The sequence below is a fragment of the Drosophila yakuba genome, chromosome 3L, assembly GCF_016746365.2.
Source record: "Drosophila yakuba strain Tai18E2 chromosome 3L, Prin_Dyak_Tai18E2_2.1, whole genome shotgun sequence".
In the NCBI taxonomy this organism is placed as follows: domain Eukaryota; kingdom Metazoa; phylum Arthropoda; class Insecta; order Diptera; family Drosophilidae; genus Drosophila; species Drosophila yakuba.
In genome coordinates this window covers 21,509,350-21,531,392 of record NC_052529.2, presented here as the reverse complement: position 1 = coordinate 21,531,392, position 22,043 = coordinate 21,509,350, and the positions used below count along the sequence as shown (strand labels likewise).

The 22,043-nt window shown below is 43.1% G+C and overlaps 2 protein-coding genes across 3 annotated transcripts in view; both read right to left on the bottom strand.

The window, feature by feature from the left end:
* Positions 1-301: 301 nt before the first annotated feature.
* LOC6534994 (SET domain-containing protein SmydA-8) lies at positions 302-2,514 on the bottom strand. The gene is made up of 3 exons (XM_002095628.3): positions 1,290-2,514; positions 760-1,021; positions 302-702 (listed from the first exon to the last, which is right to left on the bottom strand). The coding sequence occupies exons 1-3, from the start codon at positions 2,307-2,309 to the stop codon at positions 392-394; spliced, it is 1,593 nt and encodes a 530-aa protein (XP_002095664.2). The 5' UTR covers positions 2,310-2,514; the 3' UTR covers positions 302-391.
* A 1,660-nt stretch (positions 2,515-4,174) lies between these two features.
* LOC6534992 (protein naked cuticle) overlaps positions 4,175-22,043 on the bottom strand; it is a 40,980-nt gene continuing 23,111 nt past the window's right edge. Inside the window, exons 2-5 of one of the 2 annotated variants that reach the window (XM_002095626.4) lie at positions 10,421-10,881; positions 6,824-7,651; positions 5,927-6,288; positions 4,175-5,343 (exon numbers count right to left, since the gene is read on the bottom strand). In XM_002095626.4, coding sequence (XP_002095662.2) covers positions 4,284-5,343; positions 5,927-6,288; positions 6,824-7,651; positions 10,421-10,881 — 2,711 coding nt within the window. In that variant the 3' untranslated portion in view covers positions 4,175-4,283. The remainder of the gene's footprint in view (positions 5,344-5,926; positions 6,289-6,823; positions 7,652-10,420; positions 10,882-22,043) is intronic. The other variant, XM_015195483.3, reaches the window with a different exon arrangement.

The window sequence follows — 22,043 nt, the reverse complement described above, 5'->3', positions numbered from 1 at the left end:
GCGCGAAATTCGAAACTTTCTAAGTAAAGCAAGTGCCCAAGACAGGGTTATGATTGCAAGGCCAAGAAGGGAGTGTAAGTAGGCATGCCATTTATGTAGTAAAATATGAGCTGGTTGTCAAATTTTCCGCCATTGGAAAGTTTATAAGATCCATCCAACTGATCCACACAGCTGATTGGAATGTAAACCTTGAATGTTTTTTATAAGTGTCTTTTTTATGACCAAAAGTGGCCAAAATCCATACGATTTTGAAAATCTGAAAGCTGACTATGACAACCCTTCGACCATTGTCGAAGGTATGTTTTGGTTTGCACATTTCGGTAGTTTTATTCTTATTGATTAGTTCTCCAACTAGCGGATATATGAAAATCAAAATCTCGGCAATAGATACTTAATTCTCAAGTGGTTCAAAGCGCTCAAGCGCAGAATTCAGAATTACTTGGCGTTCCAACAACAACTGTTGCGTTTCCGGCTCGTGCTTCATGATGTTTCGAATTTCCCTGAGCATTTCCGCTGCGTTTCTCAGCTTCTCCTCGCACTCCACTGGGTCTTTCGAGCGGAGGGCCTGAGTTACTAAAGCTTCCTCCATGTCTATGAGGAGATTGCCCCGGAATATACTCCATCCGCCATCGAAAATGTCGGCCAGATTAAGAAGTTCCTCGCATAGTTGCACTTTTCTGTTCAGCGATTCTTCGGAAAGTTCTAAAACATTGGGTCTCATGTTAAAAATATATACACAAAATTGAAACAATTTATTACCCTCCATTCCGAATCCCGGAGCACTTCCGTACAGTTGAGTGAGAGCGTATTTGGCTTGCAAAACGTGGGTATTAGTCTCATGGAGATCAGCACGATGGCGATAAATAAATTCCTCGAGAGCAACGGGAGTCGTTTTGTCCAACGACTCCAATTCCTGCTGAAGCTCGGCATCTGAGGTGACCACCTCCTTTGCTGATCTCTTATAATTGCACAGCTGACACTTCCAGGGAGCAGAGTTCAGCAGGGGATTCAGAGATATAATCTAAAAGAGGGGGAAAAAATAAAGTAAATATAATCTTGATCAGTCGCCGAGTCGATGTGGTCATGTCCGTCTATCCGCCACGTCAACGGCCGTCACTAGAAACTTAATGCTTAATTTTAAAGTTTAAGGACGATCATACGTACAAACAGGCGGACAGACAGACGCACAGACCACAGACGGACGTTAATAGTTCCAAAGAGGCTTGCTTACTAAAACAGTAGTCGGAATTCTTATTGGTATGCACATCCAGGCTTAGATCAGTTCTTACCTTTCCTGCCTTGCATTTGAGGCACGTTTGAGCTCCTGCAAAGCTGCCCAGCTCCTCGGGGTCCTGACACCTGGCGCAGGAGCAGTCGAAGCACTTGGCCTGCCTCAGGTGAACTCTTCTTTGAATGGTGCTCCTCAGGGGCTGTGTGTATGAAATGCTCAAAATCTCTCCCTTGGCTATCTTTCTCTTGGCGAGGAAGACAATGTTCATGTCGTCATCGAAACGATGCCTCATATTCGGAACACAGTCGTGCGAGATCATTGCTGCTTCGGGATAGAGAGCTCGGATTTTTCTCCTTTCCCTGGGTTGTCTTACTTCAAAGGTGTTTGTATCCAGTATGGCGGCGATGCGCAGGATATCCATCTCGAGCCAATCCTTCATGCCCAATACAGTCTTTATAAAGGTGATGAGATTGGCACGTAAGACTTGGTACAGGGGAGTCTCCAGGCGCTCCTTCAGGTGATCCTCCAGGGTGTAAAGCTTGAGGAAGGCCTCGGGATCCTTGGCTTTGAGTTGCATGCAACGGAGCAGCATGATTACACAGTAAGCCGACTCCTTTCGCTCATCCTCTCCAGGCACATAGTTTATTTTGGACTGGAAATTGCTACCCGACATTAGCTGGCACTCAGCCTTGTGGTGGACAGAGTCCTCGCACTCCTTCCCACACAGAGGCCAACTGCAGGAGCTGCATTTGTGGTAGTTACCTCGGGATTTCTCTGGAGCCAAAAGATTTCTGTGGCACCCCAGGCAAAGTGGAGCAGAGGCGACTTTTGGCCCCAAGACCAGGGGAGATTCCTTCAAGATTTGCTCTCCGATTTTGATATCCCTGGTGGCCTTTAGATGCCTGCCCAAAACCTCATTGGTGGCTATTTCGAAGCACTTGCATTCCGATCTGTGACCTTTCTTCCAATGTTCCTTCTGGTGCTCCCGACTGCAATAGACCACGTTCCGGCAGGCGGCGCACAACTGGGATGCCTTGGCCTGGCACAAGGCGCAGGATGTCAGCGAAGTGGAAGCCATCGCAAGAAACCTCCTCCAGCAGTCAAAAGATCTTCGATTGATCTCCTATATCTCACACTAATCTGTGTTTGCGTAATGGCTCGCGACTGAAATTTCACTGAGGAGACAACCAAACAATTTTCAGTGCTCCGTCTTCGGATTCTACTCGCGATCTGATGGCGAGAACATTTTCCTTTGTGTCTCCGTCTGCTGCCAAAAAATAAATGCTCGAGCGGATTTGGATCTCTCTCTGTCACATGGCGCACGACTATTTAAAATTAGACCTCTGTGTCGTGTTGTCTGAAAACCAAGACAATGTCCAATTTGTTGGCAGCCGGCAATATTTATTCATGCCCAATATTTATCGAGTTCCACAGCGAGAGAGAGTATGCTTCAGGCACCGGCCAGCTTTTTATTGGCCAACTAATCCGATGGTAGCTTTTCCGATTGACTTTGGTCTTAAGGCGAAAAGTGAATCCACAGACGATATTTTCGAAATGGAAACACTACTACTCTACTCTAAATGGAAACACTCCGTATATTTGCGGCTAAATATTTTTGGACGTGTCCTATACCTACTAAAAAGGGCAGTTTGGTTGTAAACAGAAACTGATTACATAGATGTTTAGTAGACTAGAATCCTGCTTTGGGAGCCTAATTCGATATAAAATGGGCTATCAAGAAAATTAGGGTAAAAATCTAGAGTAATCAATTTAAAACACGTATGCGTATATAAATTTAAAAGAAAAAGAGTTTGACAATGACGTACAATCCTGAATATTACATCTCTCCCATTTACTTATCATCTTTCCTTTTACTTTATGATTAAAACACATTGAGTTAGTTTATCATTTTCATTTTAGCAATTCAATAATTTATTTAGCATTTGTCATAAATTGTCTATATATATTTATATATACTTTTATTCATATGCAATTAATTAATATATTGTTTAATTGGAAATCAGTCTTTTTATGTAAATAAGAGTTAAATGCATTTTGTTTTTGTGCTTGTTTTGTTTGATTGATTGATTGGATTGGATTGGTAACTCGATTGGTTGACAGATGATGAAGTTAAAACGGTTTTTAAAATAATGATTGAACTACGATTTGTGTTGGTGGTCGTTGTGGTTTAGTACTTTGTTGCATTGTTGCTTGTCTTGTTTCGGATTAGTGTTAGAAACTAAGAATAGTTCTTAAATTAATTGGCTTAGATAACATAAATATACATGATCCATATCGATTGTTAACTTAAACTGGCGGCCACAGGTGCACCACAATCATCTGTTGCTGTCTGTCTAAACACGTAAAAAGCGGCGCATAAAACTTTATATCATAGACAACAATTTGATTTAATAATTTGCACTAAACAATAGTTTTTCTCCCATTAGTTTACACTTACACGCTCAGCAACACAAAATGCTCTTGGCAACATGTTGTTTCTGATAGTGATATGTGTTTCTGCAACATGTAGCGAAGCGGCGATTCAATTGATGCTAAGGCAAAAGGCGCATGATTTTTGTTTTCTTTCGATTTTGCGTAAGCTATAGAGGCTATATGTATGTATATTCTGGGATCAGTGGATCTCACAGTGGGCTAAATCTTCAATGAGTTCAAATTTGGTTCTAAAGATTTTCCTTTGGAGCAATTGGAGATGAGAGTTCGAAATCGGTTAACCGCATTACCTATTCAGGAACCTATCTTACATATTGGTTTGACAAAAGTTAGGAGCAAATCAAAAAATAATAAAAAGTTATTTCATTTAGTATCTAGTATTCCTAAAATTGGATTTTTGTCAGCAATCTTTATCAATTTGTGCTTGGTTAACCCTCCCAATCTCACTCATCCAACCCCACTGTTTTTGGCCCTAATATCGTTTTCTGAATATTTTCTTGTTTTAGTTGATGCTTACTTTTAATTACAATTCGCGCTACATTAATCAATAGACTGCACATAAGCAACATTCAAATAGTTATAGTGTGGTTCCCCGATTAGCCTAGACATCCTGCTGCTCCTTGAAGTGGTGGTAGTGGTGGTGGATGTGCTCGTGCACATAGCGGTGGATCATGGAGCTGGATGCACTGGTGTCCAGTTCCACCTCCACCTGCTGGCCGGACTCCTCGGCCTCCAGCGACTGCTTGCCTCCTTCCGTAACTGCCTCGGCCACAGCCTCGCCCACATCGTCGTTCAGATCGATGAGGGTATCCGTGCTGACAACTTTGCTGGGCGTACTGGTGAGCTGCGGACTGGGGGCCAGGTCCTCCTCCTCGCTGGCCAGCAGATGGGCGCACTCGACGGCGTCGCCGTAGATCTTGGAGCCTGCGGAACTGGAGTTCGAAGTCGGAGGTCGCTGCTCCGACCGTTTTGCATCCTTGGGCTGATCCTGCAGGATCTGGTGTTGCTGCTGCTTGTGCCGCTGTCGCCTCTGCTCCCGATCCTTCTGCTGCAGTTGCTCACTCAGCTTGGCATAGATGAGGTTACCGTAGCTCTTGTAGTCCTTGCTGCTACGCTGCTGTTGCTCCAACCGCTGGTATCCTTGCAGCAGGTTCTTCTGGTTCTTCTTGGGTATCGGCTGAACGGTCGCCACATTACTGGGCGTGGCCGGGGGCGAGTGGGCGGCCGCCCCGCCCCCACAGATAGTGGCGTGCAGGAAGGAGTCGTAGCCACACAGATTCAGCTTGTTGTGGGCCGTGTTGTGCGTCTGCTGGGCGGCCAGGACGGCCGGATTAATGGCCAGCTGCTGGTGGTAGATAGGTATGTGCGGTTGGGGATGCTCGTGGTGGTTGTGGTGGCTGGGATGGTTGGGATGACTGGGTTGAGTGGGGTGCTGCTGCTGAGCGTTGACCTCGATGGCTGGCGGAGCCGCTGGAATGCTGGGGGTGGTGGGATCCGCCGTGGGTGGACTGCAGCTGAGCGGCGACTGCTGGGCGACCGGACTGTGGTTGGTAATTAACGTGGGTATTTTCGAGCTCGTATTGCAGCGTTGGCGTTGCTGTTGTTGTGGTTGTTGTTGTGCTGCCGGTTGCTGTATGGGACTCACATTGGCTTGGGGTTTTCTGGAAAATTGAAAGAGAGAGGCCTCCAATTAGTCATCATTAAAGGATTTCTTTTTGTTTGGTTGGCAACGGTTAGGAAGGAAGTTAGGGATCGCAAAAAAGTTGAAATCATAAGGAAAACAAATGAATAAAAAAAACTTGGGCACAACAAATTTGCACTCTATACATTTTTTATACTGACTTTATATGACTGAGATATCATTTCCATGAAGCTCATTTCATGGCAAATAAATAGGCAAATAAATAAGTAGTCATCGAGTGTCAAGCTAACTACCTACGAAATATTTTAACATGATACTGCAGCATTCAGTTTAAAATGTTTGTGTTTAGATATTCTAATATTATGAAAATACCAAAGTATTTAGTTTGTTATCCAATATCGTTTCAAAGCACATTCAGTTCATACGTTTAAAGTTTGTCATCCAATATTAGTTCAAAATGTCAACTATCGACGCATTTTCAAACTTGATGATTTGCCGTGTGCAATTGCTTTTGGAAAATGTCAAACCTCTGCCATTAGCACTGTTGACTATCTATCCTCATCATTGTGGACTGGGGGTGGATTCATCTCGGATTGGCTTACCCATTCAGCTGAAAACACAGGCGGTTCTTCTCCATGCTCTCCCTGATGATGCTAATTAAATCGTTGCGATTCAGCGCCGATTTCCAGCACTCGGCCGATTTGCGCTGCTGCTGATGCTGCTGCTGCTGCTGAGGGGTGAGGGACTGGGGTCGTGGCTGGCGCAGCTGCACCCCATCGAGCATCATGTCGCCACCACCACCCACCCCCAGAGGTGGTGACCCCGACGCGCTCTTGTGGTTCAGCGGCTGAGGCTGGGGATGAGCCACCGGCGGCTGCTGTAGCTGCAGATGGCGATTCTGCCAGGCGGAATCGTTGCCCACTGAGAGACTGCGCTGTCGCGTTTCGAGGCAGTGGTCCTGGTACTGTGGTTGGTGTTTGATTGATGGCGATGAGTTAACCAAAAATAAAGGAAATTAAATTAAATTAAATTATAATAATGCAAACATAATGTATGTTCAACGCATTTGGTAAGCAACAAAAGTGTAACAAAAACAAAATACGACATTTTAAAGGGGGCGGGTTCAGTTTTGCATCTGCTGCCACACAAGCTGGGATTACACAAGATACCTATCGTTTTCCTATTTCTACTAAATATGCTAAATTTCAACTGGTTCGAAAGTATCTTTTCAAAAAATGTAATATAAAATTCAATCAGCACCATGAAAAATAAATGGTAACAGGGCATGTGACTTTGTGGTGTAAATCTATACTTATCTTCATCATTTATTTTAAGAGCAATTTTAACATCAGTAGTCATGGATGCAAAGTACATATTATTATTTTTTTTAGTAAAAACATTCATGCATAATTTCGCTTGAGTTAGGCTAGCAGCAGTTTTAGTTGGGATGAGCAACTGATTTGTTTTTGCCACGATTTCGTTTGTTACCTTGTGCCTACCTTTTGTTTGCGCGCCCTTCGCAACATTTTGACCCGCTGGGTGGCCTGCTTCATGTAGATGTCCTGCTGGCGCATCTGGTGGTTCTGGTGGCTCTGGTGGTGCTGGCGGTGCGAAGGGCAGTCCACCTGGTCCACCTCCGGCTTGCAGCACTTGAGATTCAGCATATTCTCGTAGGTATTGTGGCCATTGTCGGGCGTATTCTGTTCCGTGCAGCACTGCTCCGCCCGGGAATTGTTCTTCTGGTGGTACCTGGCGGACTGCGCCTGGTGGTGATGGCTCTTCCCAGTCCCCTTTGTTCCACTTCCGCTGGGCTGGTCGGCGGCGGGTGTGTGGCTGTGGGTGTGAGTGTGGGCGTCCTTCTCCTTTTCGCTGTTGCTGTCATCGTCCTCGTCATCGGACTTAATCAGTTTGCGTGGTCGATAGCGATGCTGGCGGCGGTTGCCGGCGGATGTCGTTAGCACCGTCGCTCCGCCGGATCCCACTCCTCCTCCAGCCAGGGGTTTCGACATGGCCGCCAGACCCGTGGGCAACTTCTTCAGTTTGCTGGCGTGGCTGCTGCTGAATCCGGCTGCGACCGGAACGGGCACCACCGGCTGCGATTTCGATTTGCCCTCGGGACTGACGGTGAGGCGCACGTTGATTGTCTTGCTGCCGCAGTGAGGCACCACCACCGACTTGCCAATGGACTCGTATATGGTGTACACAATGCCCACAATGTCGTCCTTTGTTATCTTGCCGTGGTGCCCGTCCAGGTCGTAGAACGTGAACGAGAACTGCAGCGGCTGCGATGACTTGCCGCCCTCCACGGACACGTCGCAGGTGAATTCCTGTTTTGGAATACAAATACATTGGCGGTATGAGTGATGGATTGTCTCGGACTGAACTTGATTTAAATCAAGAGCGTGCAAATCAAGATTCTATGGTAATTTCATTATCCCAAGGGTGTACAAGAGTCGCCTAACATTGCCTTAATTAAAGATTCTTCAATATTCAAATACATTTTTTTAACAAACAAAACACCTTTAAGCTCACATAAGCAGATTAAAACTGATTTTCAATTATCTCATTGGTTTAGTTTTATATTGTAGTTGAACATTTAAGTGGATCATAGAAATGTAGCATGGAAAGAAAAACTTTTAGCTTGTTGATATTTAAAGATAAACAATTTGAACTACTGTTTAATTACCTGAACAACTCAAACTGCCATTATTATAAACTGTAGCTCTACTGACGGTTATAATGTGTTATTGCTTATAAATTACCATGCCAGCAATTTTAATCGCCTCTCTAACACCTCAGACAAATAAATACTATTCCATTTAAAATGTTCTACAAACTCAAAGACTCAAATTCCTCTACCCGCAGATGTGTTAAAACTTTTGCTCCATAAGCCTGACGCAAAGGCAAACTAACTAAAAATAAACAAAAAACGCTGCTAATAAACTTTCGAGCATAAAAATCGCACTGCAAATTAACAGCCCCACCCGAAAGTAGGCAACACATTTTGCAGATGCAACATGTTGGGGATGCTGGGGCCACATTGCAAAGGGGAGCCGAAAATGAAACTGAAGCCACTGGGAACAACAATAGCGAGCTGTTCAGGACCACTAAAACCAGTCGAAAATTGTGGCCATAATTTGACTAAATATTTAATTTGCCGCTGCAGAAGGAGCAGCATCGTCATCCTTACAGGGGGCACAAAGCAATCCCCATTTTCTCTGATAAAATGGCAGATCCAAGCATCCACAGCCAGGAGGCAGAACCTCCACTCCCCACTTGGCTGCCCCTTCAGAGTCGCAAATAAAACAAGAGAGAACGCTATAGTCGAGTTCCCCGACTATCTGATACCCGTTACTCAGCTAGTGGAAGGGAGAAGGAGAGTCTTAAACACAGTTTTTGGCGGTTTGTAGGCGTTATAGTGGGCGGGGCAAAAAGTTTTTTGGCAAATCGATAGAAATTTACAAGACTAATACAAAAATGAAAAAATATCAAAACATTTTTCAAAAGTGTGGGCGTAGCAGCTTTGGGCGGTTTGTGGGCGTTAGAGTGGGCGTGGCAAAAAGTTTTTTGGCAAATCAATAGAAATTTACAAGACCAATACAAAAATGAAAAAATATCAAAACATTTTTCAAAAGTGTGGGCGTGGCAGTTTTGGGCGGTTTGTGGGCGTTAGAGTGGGCGTGGCAACATGAATCGACAAACTTGCGCTGCGTCTATGTCCCTGGAGTCTGTATGCTTAATCTCAACTTTCTAGCTTTTGTAGTTCCTGAGATCACAGCGTTCATACGGACGGACAGACAGACGGACAGACGGACAGACGGACAGACGGACAGACGGACAGACGGACAGACGGACAGACGGACATGGTCATATCGACTCGGCTATTGGTCCTGATCAAGAATATATATACTTTATATGGTCGGAAACCCTTCCTTCTGCCTGTTACATACTTTTCAACGAATCTAGTATACCCTTTTACTCTACGAGTAACGGGTATAAAAATATAATTTCCTTTGCTGCTGCTCGGCTCGTAGATTTTTAATTGCCCCTGAGTGCTTTTCGTGTTTGTTGTTTTGCTTTTAATGGGTTTTATTGAATTTTAATGTTTTGATATTTTTTGGCGAAACTGGCACAAGTGGCAGCGGCGTCCGAAACAGAAAACCACCATCCGCAGTGGGTGGTAATGGAAAACTGCCGGCGCCCTTGTGTTAATGAAATATTTTTTCCCTCTTTTTCTCGATTTTACTGCATTCTCGTGGGTGGATGTTGGAACAACAAATGATGCTGAAGCCGAATCTGGGGCCATCGCGGTGAGCGAACAGCCATTGAAATTTTAATTAAAAGCACATTGAAATGTTGAGTTTATGTCCGATGTGCGATGTGCCCTGTGGGCCATGAATTATGGGCGGAATCGTGGTAATAACACCCGGCGAGTTGATTAAACTTGGCCCAACACCAAACACCTGGCTGGGGGTCAGAAAAATCCCGCAAATGGAAAAGCAAACATCATTTAATTTATCATCGTGTATTTATAAGCAATGCAATTGTTTAGCTAATTGAAAAGCACAGCGCAAACCAGCTAAGAGTATACTCTAGTAAATCTATCAAAAGGTACACTTAAATTAAGATGATAATAATAATCAAGGCTTAATAATGGCATTTGCAATTGTTAGCACTGCTCTAAATGGAAAGTACTTGGAGGGTTACTATTGAGATTGAATCTGCTCAAAATGCTACATTTAATTTTGGCCACCTTGAAGTACGGCGACCTCTGATTATTATCAACTTGCGTAAATGCAAATTTCTACGTAATTGCGTACAACCCTCTCAAAGTGCGCGGCAATTAATGGCTCCATAAATATTTGTGTTATGAAACGTTGAAAACAAGACAAATCAACCCCATAAATTCACTAATTAATGAATGGAAAAGGAAATTGAAATGGAAATTGAAATTAAAATTGAAATCAGAATGGACTATTAAGCGCAGTGTTTATGGGCTCGAAAGATGGAATTTGATTGTGTCCATGGAATAATTCATAAAGTACCTGCTCGCAGGGAGCAGTGGCGCTATTTGGGTAATGGCATTGCTGACTCACCTCCAGTCGGATGCGCTCCTCCTTGTGGTGGTGCAGGTGGCGCGAGTGGGCGTGACCGGTGTGCTGCTGCTGCATCGTGGCAGCCGCATCCACCGCATCCTCATCCTGCGGCAGGTGCTGCTGCATACTTGAGTATTTGCCGTGCTTGCCGTTGGAAGTGCTGCTGATGCGCAGATGTTTGCTGTGGCTGCCGCCGCTGCTGACATCCTGCGGATGGCCCGGGTGCCCGGGATGAGTCCTGCCCGAGGTGTGGTGGTTCGTCTGGTGATGAGACTGCTGCTTACTTCCCCCACCGGATGCATTGCCCGGCGGCGTGGTGATTATGTTCACCACCGGCGATCGCAGTTGGATATTATTGTCACGTTCGCTGACCAGCAGCAAATCGGGCGGTGCGCTGCAGGAGGAGGAGGCCCGCACCTGGTGGTACATCAGCTCCTCGGAGTCTGTGGTGCATTCCTGGACTGCAACGGGAAGAGGGGTGGGATGCTTTTAATTAAAATGCAAAGTGGCATGAAATTGGCGGCATAAAAGCAGCGCCCAGTCTCAGTCTGCTCCCTTTGGACATCTAATCCCCTTGGCTTTTGTCGGCTTTTCTGTGTGCACTGTGCAACATATTTTGCACATTATAATAAGTAGCTCCAATTTGTTATACACTCTAATTAAAGAAAAAACTTATATAAAAGCCAAAAAGCGATAAAAGAAATATAAGGCCATTGAAAACCACAAAAAATACATTTATAAATGCTAATAAATTCTCTGTTTTCAAAAAAGTGTAACACGTAATTTTTTGTTAATTTGTATAGTTACAACTGCTGTACAATTTTTTTCCGTGTGCGCCTTTCGCCGGCGTCTTGCAATTTATTTGCAATTTGCACAAAGCGCATTACAACAGCACAAAAGTTTATGCCTCAACGCCAACACAAAGCGATGGCGACCAGGCGGCCAATGCCGATCTCTTTGAATCCCCTCGAGAAACTTGAAAGGCGGCAGCTCGGAGAGCATTCCTAATTAATGACGTCGTCGTCGGCGGCGGCGGCACTCAAAGTTTTCTTTCTTTTCGGCTTTTTTTAGCTGGTTGCGGTTTCGGTTTTGTTTCTTTCATTTTTAATTGAAATGGCTGCAGCATTATCTGGGTGGTGGTAGCCACCCGAGCGCTAAGAGCTGAAAGCTGAGCCGGCGGATGAGCATTCTATGGTCTGCGGTCGCTTTTGGCCCATGTATTACACATTACTCATACGACGCGTGAACCGCACCAAAGCGAAGCGGGTCCAACTGCACCGATTGTTAGATGTTTAGGAATGGTACGAGGCGGAATGCGTAATTTAAATAATTTGTACTGCTTAAATTATTTACAAAGCTCTGAGAAGAGTGATTTAATTAACTTTTTATGCAGCGATGATATTTTGAATATATTTCTATTTCATTTCATTGTTCATTGCGGCATAAATAAATACATTATTAATTTAAAAATATATATACACAAACAATAAGCTAACTATATAAATAAATTCGATTTTGGATGACATTAAAAGGACTTACGCAATTTATTAAATTCAAATATACCTTACCATCCAACTGACCCCTTTACAAACTTTTGTTGCTCACATCTTTTCACAAAAGGCATTTTCCAGACTGCACAAGGAGATTTATTTAAAGAAGCATCGCCACGATGCAGCATAGCCCCCACTTGACACATAAATCTCTTTTCTACTAGCTCCATTCAACGCCTTTCTCTGCAGTAATTCAGTCCAGTAACTTCACTCTAAGTTCCTCTGCCGCACTATCCATTCTTTGCTCCATTGTATCTGGCTCATTTTAATTAATTAGCGCGCTAAAAAAACGGGGGGGATGAGGAGAATTCCATTTCTCGCCTGCTGACCCAAATTTGCGGTTTAGCCCGCTTTCTACGCGCGTTTTTCCATTTTCCATTTCTCACTTTTCATTACGCTTTTCATTTTTCATTTGTGCGAGCCGCGTCCTTGCCAAGGACCCCGCCCATTTGAGTAGAGCCAGGACATGGCTTTTAATTGCATGAACATTATGCAAGCAAAGCAGTCCCAAGTCTACATTTTGTATACTTTGTTGGTTGGTCGCCTTCCCTCAGCCTCTGTTGTTAATTCCCAGCGGGAAGGGGATTGCGAAAAGAGTTGCTGAGGTGGCGACAATTGAAGACAATTAGCCAAAGTGCCTGGGAAATGAGCTAGTCGTTGAGTCCTGCCAAGTGCTGGAGTTGCTTACACTGCAGTGTAGGTGGGAAAACGATGCAGGGTCCACAGGAGTTGACCCAGTTACCACTCGACAATCTAAAATTGTAGGCCGTCTGCCAGAGATTCTAGGGAATTGTTAAGAAATAGGCCATACAAATCCAATATACAAATTCCAGGCATCATCATGTATGTATAAGTTACTAACATAATACCAAAAGATTATTTTTTATCCTTAGATGATAAGCTTGTAATGGATTTTTCACTTTCCTTAGCGCCAACTCTGCTCGAAATAAGTTCGTAAAAGCCATCAAATGCCACCTGCTTTCTAAGCGTTCAAAATATGTCTTTGTAAATTCGTGTTTTATTACGGACAATTTATAACGTTTTCATCCAATTTATGCGCATTTTTGATTTGCACTATAAAACCCAGTCAAAAGCACACTAATTAATTATGCAAATCTCAGCTGGACAACTTTTATCTACAGCATCAGGGGCGGCAGTGACTTGATAACACAAAAATTACACAGCCCAGATGGACACATGGACTCGTATATGTTAATGAATACCATTTGAGCTGAGCCTAAAACGATCCCACGACTGAATTTCGAAGAAGAGATATCAATTGGGCAGCAGCACGAAGGGAACTCTGTACGCATTACTCATCCGCCACGTAGGCCGCATTCAATTTCGTTGTTTTTCTTTTGATAGATAAGCCGCAGGCCGTGACGTTCCATTTATCATAGAAAATTCATGAGGCTGGGCCGCTCATTTCAACACTGTGACCTCACCTCTGCCTCTGCCTCTGTCTCAGGTAACTCGGAGCCCTTGGGCTTGGCCTCAGTCTCTTGAAAATAACCATTGCGGCTGTCTGAGGGATTGAAGTGGTCCGTGTGCCCGAAGCTAATCATTTTCATTCCGTCTGCCCTACGCACGCATTACGCATATGCACAAATTCAATTCATTATGCCCACAGGCTTAGGGCTAGCCTGAAGGCTCTATGTTTTGAAATCCCCAACATTTTAGGGCGGGGCATCGCATCCCAAAGTCATCTTAAATGGTATTCAGCTTTCACTGCAAATGAAGGCGTGAGTCTTGTTTACTTTTCACATTGTGCCGTCGTCAAAAATGTTACTGATCAACAATTTTACTGCCAAGCATTTTTAAGCTTTGCACAAACAATTTACGGCAAATGGTGAATGATTTGATAACAGATTACCTTTATACTGATTTATTGTTGCGAAGTTGTATAAGGCATTTCGCATCTATACTTATAAAATATACTTATTTGGTTTTACAAGCATACATTTATTCTAAATACTTTGTAACTCTATATCTTTATAAGGCAACTTCGGAACTATTTGACTGCAATACGTGCAAATACAAACTTCTTGGAAACATGACAGTCTAAATTCCCTTTATAGGTCATCGGCAAGTCACGTAAGCCTGTGGCCCCTGGCATTCGGCATTCAATTTGCGCCTATATCTGTTTGGAGTGGCTTAGGTCCAAGTTAATTTTCAAGGCGGCGTGTTTCATATCAGACGCCAAAATGCTTTCTTGATGACTCAACAACAACAACGACGACTTGATTCCCATTGTGGCGGCCACTTGAGAGCAAAACATGTTCTTTTGGTTTATCTTGGCGCCACGATCGTCGGCAAAGGCCGCGGCATTTGCTCAAAAAAAATGTATAAGACGCTGAATAAACTGAAAGGAACACAAAGGCGATAATTAAACGCAAAACAAAGCGGCCGAGAACAGAAAAAAAATCCAAGTCAGAGATCCCAGGCACATCAAGCTGTCGACTTCTAATTAGAAAAGGTGTACAAGCCAAGTAACGAAAATAAACAACACCATCTCCTAGATAGCTCAACCAAGATAATCCAAAATCATTTAAGTGTACGAAATCGAAGACTAGATGAATAGTTAGTTGAAAGCAACAGCCTAAAGTAACATTTTCTAAATAACTGAAAGGTTGTGCTCAAGCCATTTCAAGGTTATCTTTTTTGTGAAAAACCACTTCATAAGCTCCAAGTCCAACCCAAAGAGCCGCATGGCAACACTATTTATTAGGCAGATGATGTGCCAACATGGCCGGGCCAAAAGTATTCGTTGGAGAAAAGATATAAGCCAGAGATAAATCTTCATAATTGCGTTTGTGTGGCCGAGCAGAAAACCCGAGGGGAGGGAGGGAACGAGGGAGCGAAAAACAAAAAGTTACTGCTCCGAGTAGTTGTGGCCAGATATCTCGTATCTGGCATGTAAGTGTTAATGAAGTTAAGTGTTTTTGACGCGAAAGACCGGCAATAGCCAAAGCAACAAACAATTAATGAGAAGTCGCATACCATCGAGTCAAGCGAGTGGCGAGAAAACAACAAATGCTTGGCCCTTTGTGATAAAGATCAAGAAATGCCAAAAAACCAACTTACTTACTTACTTATATCCAGAAAGCATACATAACTCGGCGGTGGGAAAAAATTAGGTGAAATAGTGCAGAAAAGTAAAATGACTCAATTTACTATTATTTAAATTTTTAAAAGAAACTGTGACGAAATTTCGTTTTACTGTCCCAGACTTAATAGTCCGTCTGATCGAAATTCGATCACCAGATCAAACCGACTCGAGTGCCTTCCAATTTGTGCTTTATACTCGACGTCTAATTTTTATAATATTTTTTTGACACTTCACAATTTACAACCACAATTTGGCATGGCACTTATCGAGCCAGGGCAATAAGACCGGCAAAAATCAAACGGGTCCTAAAAAAATTATTCCCTATCAGCCGAAGAAATCTGCCTCACTTTTTGTTACCTACTTTTATTTTGCTTTTGTTTTTGTGTTTTTATTTCCACCGGCACCATTCACGGGGCTAAATCTTATCAGGGGGAATGCTTGCTAAATACCAGTAGCAATTATTTCGAGGGGAAGCAAGGAGTGGGACCCAGAAATGGGGGGTTTACTACGGAACCGGGTCTGGTAACGTTTAATTAAACGCCGATAATCGATGCGCCTACCCGAACAGTTTTACACGATGGACTCCCGAGACTTATCATCATTATCAGCGTCTGAAGTTCACGGAGAAATATAAATATAAATATGGCTGTGACGATGCGGGAAACCTTTCGAGTTAAGTTCAGTTGTGTTTAGTTGAGTTGAGTTGAGCTGAACCGAGTGAAGGGCTATTTGCGGATGGATAATGCGCTTTTTGTTTAGCTTCAATCAGGCCCGATCGGTCGGCGTTTTTATAACTTTGCTTTAATGTCACAAATCAAGTGAAACAAATGCCGACAACGACCACGTCAGATCGAGCGTGCCTTTTGTCCGATACATATGGCTATTCCTAGCTCGGTGGCCCTCTGAGCCCCTCCTCTGAGCCCCTCCTCTCAGCCCCAAACCCCTTTTGGCCCACTCTGGCCTACTCCGGCCCCTCTAGACCCGTGTGCCCGCTCCCTTTTGGCTTTGGCTTTTAGCTGAGCTGGGGCTCAGCGCGTGTCGGCTGGTTGGAGGCCTTCATCTCTGCCGCTCGCAACGTGTTCGGAAAACGGGTTTGCCGGGCATTTGTATCTGTTGGATTTTGTATCTCTATAAGCCAGAGATGGGCATACCGAATTGCTTACGAACTTGGTAAATGCTTCTACTGTGATACTCTTTTGAATGTTTTTGAGATGCTTGCATTAGACTAAAGCACTATTCACACATACATATATTAAAGACCTTGGCTAAAGTATACTTAAAATAAATTAGAACTACCACATTTTTTGTCTTCCACCAATGAAGAGTTACTTCTTATATAAAAAACTATATTTTTATCTTACACCACCAATAAATCTAAGACTGGAGCACGAACTTATCGTTATAGCTCAGCTTCATTCGGAAAATATGAACGTGTGTCTTAACTTGGCTTTGACTGCCCTCTTGCTCCCTCGGCGTATGTCTTTCTCGCTCTTTTTCTCCTGCTGCGGTTTATTTAAGTTTTGCGCCCAAGTTTGCTGCGGCTACACACAAACGAAAATTAATTACAAACAGCGGGCTTAAACTCGCCGCAGCAACAAAAATAAAAACAATAATGAATGAGCGGCATAATAAACGAAGGCTGTTGTTGTAGTTGTTGCCCCATAGGCAGATGCTGAACTGTTGTTGCTTTTGCCCATTAACTCAAAGGCGTTAATTTCCGACATAAGCAAATTACTCGCTGCCTCCACTCCACTCCACTCCACTCCACTGTATCTAATTTTTTTGCTGGCGCCAATTTTCTGGAATTTTATCAACATTTTTCGCATGTCGCCGGCAAAAGCAAAAAGTTTCCCATTCCCATGGCAGTTAGTTATGCGTATTCGTATGCTCGCGGTCGTTCTGGTTGTTTTTGAATTTTGTGACTGTGTTTGTCAATCAAATGTCAATCAAACAATGCTCCAGTTTTCACGCTGTCACGCTGTCTCAATCATCTGTTGTTGTTGCCCAGTAATTTGATTGCTAAAGCGTAGGAGCTGCAGTGAATTGTGTAAATATTCATGTACTTTGTATCGGAACAAGGCTGGCGACACTCGGATTGTTCAGTTCAGCTGAGAACTTTCAGACAGATGATAAGATAGCGTGAGATACGCGATGCTGCGAGGGTGGATTCCAAAGTACGAGGGCCCAGCTGTACAGCCTTCTCTATTTGCATTTCAACACTTGTCTAATTTAGATTGTGTCTTGTGATGAAGGGTGTAGCTCGAGAATTATTCGTAATACATTTCTCAAGAATTCATTTGAAAAGGTTACCCGCTTCCACTTTTTGTCAAGTTAAATTAAATGCCTCTTTTATTCAGGCACTGATTTGTTTATATCCTATTATAATATTATCGCTCAGCAACTCTTTAGTTTCGGGTGTACATACTTCCATTGTCCAACTCGAGCATTCTTCAGATTCAGCCCTGCAAAGTTTTTTCCCCAAACAAAAGACCCAAAGCTGCCACACACGGTTTCCGTAGCCCTCACTTTTGCCTCAAAGTGGCACCAAAAAACTCTCAAGTGTCACATATCACATATCGCATATGCATAGGCATAGGCATTTACGTAAATTATTGTGTCGCTTTTTGTTGTTGACTCTTGGCCCTTTTTATGGCCATGTAAAAATTGCGCGGAACGGAAAGACAGTCCATGCGCTTTTATTATTACAAGGCGGCCTCTTTTACGACCACCTGCAATGCCAAATTCGAGATAAGAGATAAAATTTGTATAAATAATTTAGCCAGAAATTTACGCACAATGTGCCTCGGCGGAGAGACAATAAAATTTTACAAATTATGAACTTGAGGCGTGTTTCGACTGAAACTCTCGCTTTTCTGCCGCTGACATATGCACTCAAACAGAAACTCGACAAAATACTTGAAAAATGATTATTATATACTCCACTCGCTTTTCGTCTTCTCTTCGCCATGATTCACACCCAAACTCGGGGCAGAAGACACTTTAAAAGTGTTGGTAGTATTATAATAATAAAATATACACACAGAACTGAATTATTATGCTCCTTTCAACTTTTGCGCCTAATTCACACTTTGTCCTCTTCTTTCTCTTCATCCTCATCGTTCTGGTTGTGTGTGAAAATTTTATGTATTGCCTTTAGCAGCATCATCAAAAACACAACGGACGGGGGAAAATGGGGAGATTTCCCCCATATCCCAGAAGAAGACATCAATATGAAATTTTTGTCACGTTTTCTAATGTGCCGATGGGCTGAGGAGGGGGCACCTACTATGGGTTGTCTGGCGGGAGGCCCAGTTGCGTAACCGCGGGCAGTGGCGTGGCGGCAGGGAAACTCTAGAATAAAATGACATTCCCGATGAAATTCACATGCGGTCTTCAAAATCGGTGTGAAAATTGAAATTGGTTTTAGCAGTATTTGCGGGGGGAAGCAGTCATGTTTGTTTGCCTTAGAGCAAACAACGTTTATTTGCCAATGTAAATAATGGAACTTATAGCAATGCCAAAATAGGTTGTTTTCAGTTTCTAAAAGTATAAGCTACTCATGAACGGCAATAAAAACTGCAGTTAAATATTTTCAATTAATAAGTACAGGGTAACTATACCGGTACAGTAAAAAGTAACCAAACGTGTTATGAGTATCATATCAAACTCCCATTAAAACTGGCCTTAACTACTAATAAAAATGCACTTTAATGATTACCATTAATTAACTTAATCACATAATAAAAGCGTTGCGTTAAAAGATGTATTCTTAAATTTCTTTATATTATTTCAAATACTTTTATAGGCAAAAGTGCCAGTATTATCGGTTTGTTTCCTTCACTTCTGGCTCCTTCAACACCTTACAAGCACTTATTCTGCGAAACATTACTCAACGCCACGGAGAATGTTATTTTCTATCAAATTTCAATAAGAACATCAATCATCGACCCCTCCACTCGCCGCCCCTGGCAGGGCTCTCTATCACTCGCAGCCATCAATGTTTTTATGTTACGTTATGCCATGTGCTATTACTTTAGCATTGGCGAACACCCTACAAAACGTGCAGCGCAACCCAACTTCGCCTAGAACCCCCCTTTTATATCTGGCACCCCCGACAAGCCATTAAACAGACCCACAGTCTGATACAGGGCAGATAGATCTCACAGATACAGATACAGCTACATTCTCATCCCAATCTCACAGAGCCACGCATGACTATAAAGTATATTTTAGCATGTCAAGCGTTGCGCATCCGCTTTGATGTTTATTTGACAGTTTTTATAGCGGCTTTTATCTGCCAACTACTTGGGCAAGTCCCACCTCTGCCTCTTGCCTTCAACACCCCTCCCGCCCCTTTTATTTCCCTTCAAGTTAGCTGGCTAAAAACAACAATTTGCCCGCTGCTTCTGTTTTGTTTTTACTTTTTGCCAACAAGAATACTTTGAAGATTTATACTTTGTTTTTGTTTGCGCTCGTTGTTGTCTCGGCTTTGACTTTGAGAGCCCAGAATGCGTCACACGCATATATGTATAATGTAAATTCATTTTCGGGTATAAAGAAAAACACATCAGGCACAACAACCAACCAACAAGTTGATTGCCCACGCAGCCGACCAACTCATTCAGTAGTTTCTTGGTTGTATATTCTGGCGGAAAATGCATCTCAAGTGCATGCGGTCTAGATATTTCAGTACATACGCTCTTTGCGTATCTTGGTATCTCTCGGATTATCTTTGTATTGTATGTCAGCCTATATGTTTTGTACTTCTCGGTTCACTACAACTATTTTTCGAAAAAATTCGGAATTATTATTGGAAATTATTTTCTATATCTAAAAATATAAAAATCATAAAATGACAATAAAAATTCGATAATAATATGCATTGATATTAATTCATAGAAATTATCACGTTCCAAAAAGTAATTTAAATAAACTGTTACATCTTGAAATAAATGAAGACTGAACAATTAATTAAGCAATAGTTTAGTGAGACTCTTATAAACTTATAGTTCGTATGCCATTTTTTTTACCTACTTCCAACCTAATTTCAAAGCCCTAAAGCATTCTTATATTCTCCAAAATAGTTTCCCCATTTTTCGGTTGAATTTTGAGGAGTATTTCACATATTTTCTTAGTGTTTATGGTGTTTTTATAGCTACTGTGCCAAGAACGAAGTCGACGCCTCGGCATCGGCGACAAATTCCGTGTTTTTGCCCCGCCTCCGCTGTGAATCTGAAGTTTCTGCCACTTTTGTGGGCCAAATGTGGGCGGGACGGGACCCCGGCCCCTCTGCCACAATTTGTTTGCACAATTACCTCTAAAGCAAACAGACAGACACACACAGCCAAAATGCGAACCATTTTTGTGCAAACGGCGGCAAATTAAGTTTCTGCACATAAAGTCGAGAATGGATATTGGATTCACCCCCACCATTCGGCACAAAGAGGGGAAAAAATAAAACGAGACTGGCGACCATTTGGCTAAATATTTAATGAAAATATGCGCATTTCCCAGGCATACGACTTTGTCTTTGTCTTTCGATTGCAATTACATTACCCTGGCCAGGGCAACAATAACAGAATTGCGTATACGCCTCGTTGTGCCAAGGATATTTGCAGAGCTCAACTGTTTGTGGATTATTCATGCAATGGCCAGGACGATTTCATTATTTTAAAATCAACAAGGATTTGCATAAGCTGATTGCATCCAGCTCACTTCGGTATCCCATGAGCCATCAAATATTAATAATATTTAAGCAAACACGAAACTTTTATTAAATCAAGTTTTTTTTTCGGCTTTCTCTGAATGCGAAACTTCTGGTCATAAAATAGTTTTATTGCCCCGCCTCTCGGAGTTGTCGCCTTTCTTCCCAAGCCACTTGCCACTATAATTAACTATTTTTCGTCAGTGCCACAAACAATCTTGAGCCAGAGGGCTTAAGTGGGATCCTTTGGTCCCGAGAAGTTCATACGTGTGCGACGTTCGCGAGAGTTAATGTGAAGTTTTGTCCTGAACTATGTGGCAAAGTTGAAGGGAAACAGGGGTGGTCAATGAAAAACTACGACGGGGATTTTGAGGACCTAATGACGGAGTTTTGAGAAACACTCAAGAATTTTCCATCTATGTTCTAGTAGTATCAAGGTGCAGTCTTACACTTCTTATATTTATAACCATATGAAATTCGAGTCCCGACCATGTATTGTGCAGTTTTCCCGCCAAGTTGCAGACCACCTTCTAGATCCCCTTAGGACGCCCCTGAACCCCCCTTTTTCCCACTATAACTTGACTCTCACTCGACTCTGCGGGCCGGGTTTACTTGACTTGACTTGGCCTGGTCCGTGTGGGCCAGAATTTTTGCTGCCTTTTGCCTGTCGTTTGTTTACTTTTCATATGACAAAGTCAACCGACATCGTAGTCGGCAACTTCTTGGTAACTTTTTGTTTCTTCTGTAGTCGCTTTTTTCGTATTTCAAACAACAAATACTCCGCACGCAGCACGTTCTCCAGTCGAGTTGGTTGTCGCTGCACGTAGCATATTTAAAAAATAAAAAAAGTCCAGAGGGAAGGAAACAAAAAGCCTCCAGATTTACGTACTTGGAACTTGGCAGCAGCACATGCGAGACTCTAACTGAGATTCGACTGGGAATAGAGGGGGTTCCAGGGGTCGGGGATCGGGGATCGGGGATCGGGGATTGGAGCCAGAATCATATGTGGGCTCTGACAAGGGCTACCGTTTGGCCGCTGAAGGATTTCTTTTTGTTAGCTTTTTTCCGGTTCTTTCTTTTGCGGCTTGTCGGCAAAAAAGAACCAGTAGCCGAGTGGCAGTGGCGGCAGAACAGCCCAAAACTTGCAGGCTGGCTGCCTCCGTGCCACGTTGCACTCGAGTGAATGCCAAAAAGTTGAGGTTTGCTACTCGTTATACTCTGGCACTTGAGGGGTCTATCAATTATGGAGAGCCAAAGTTG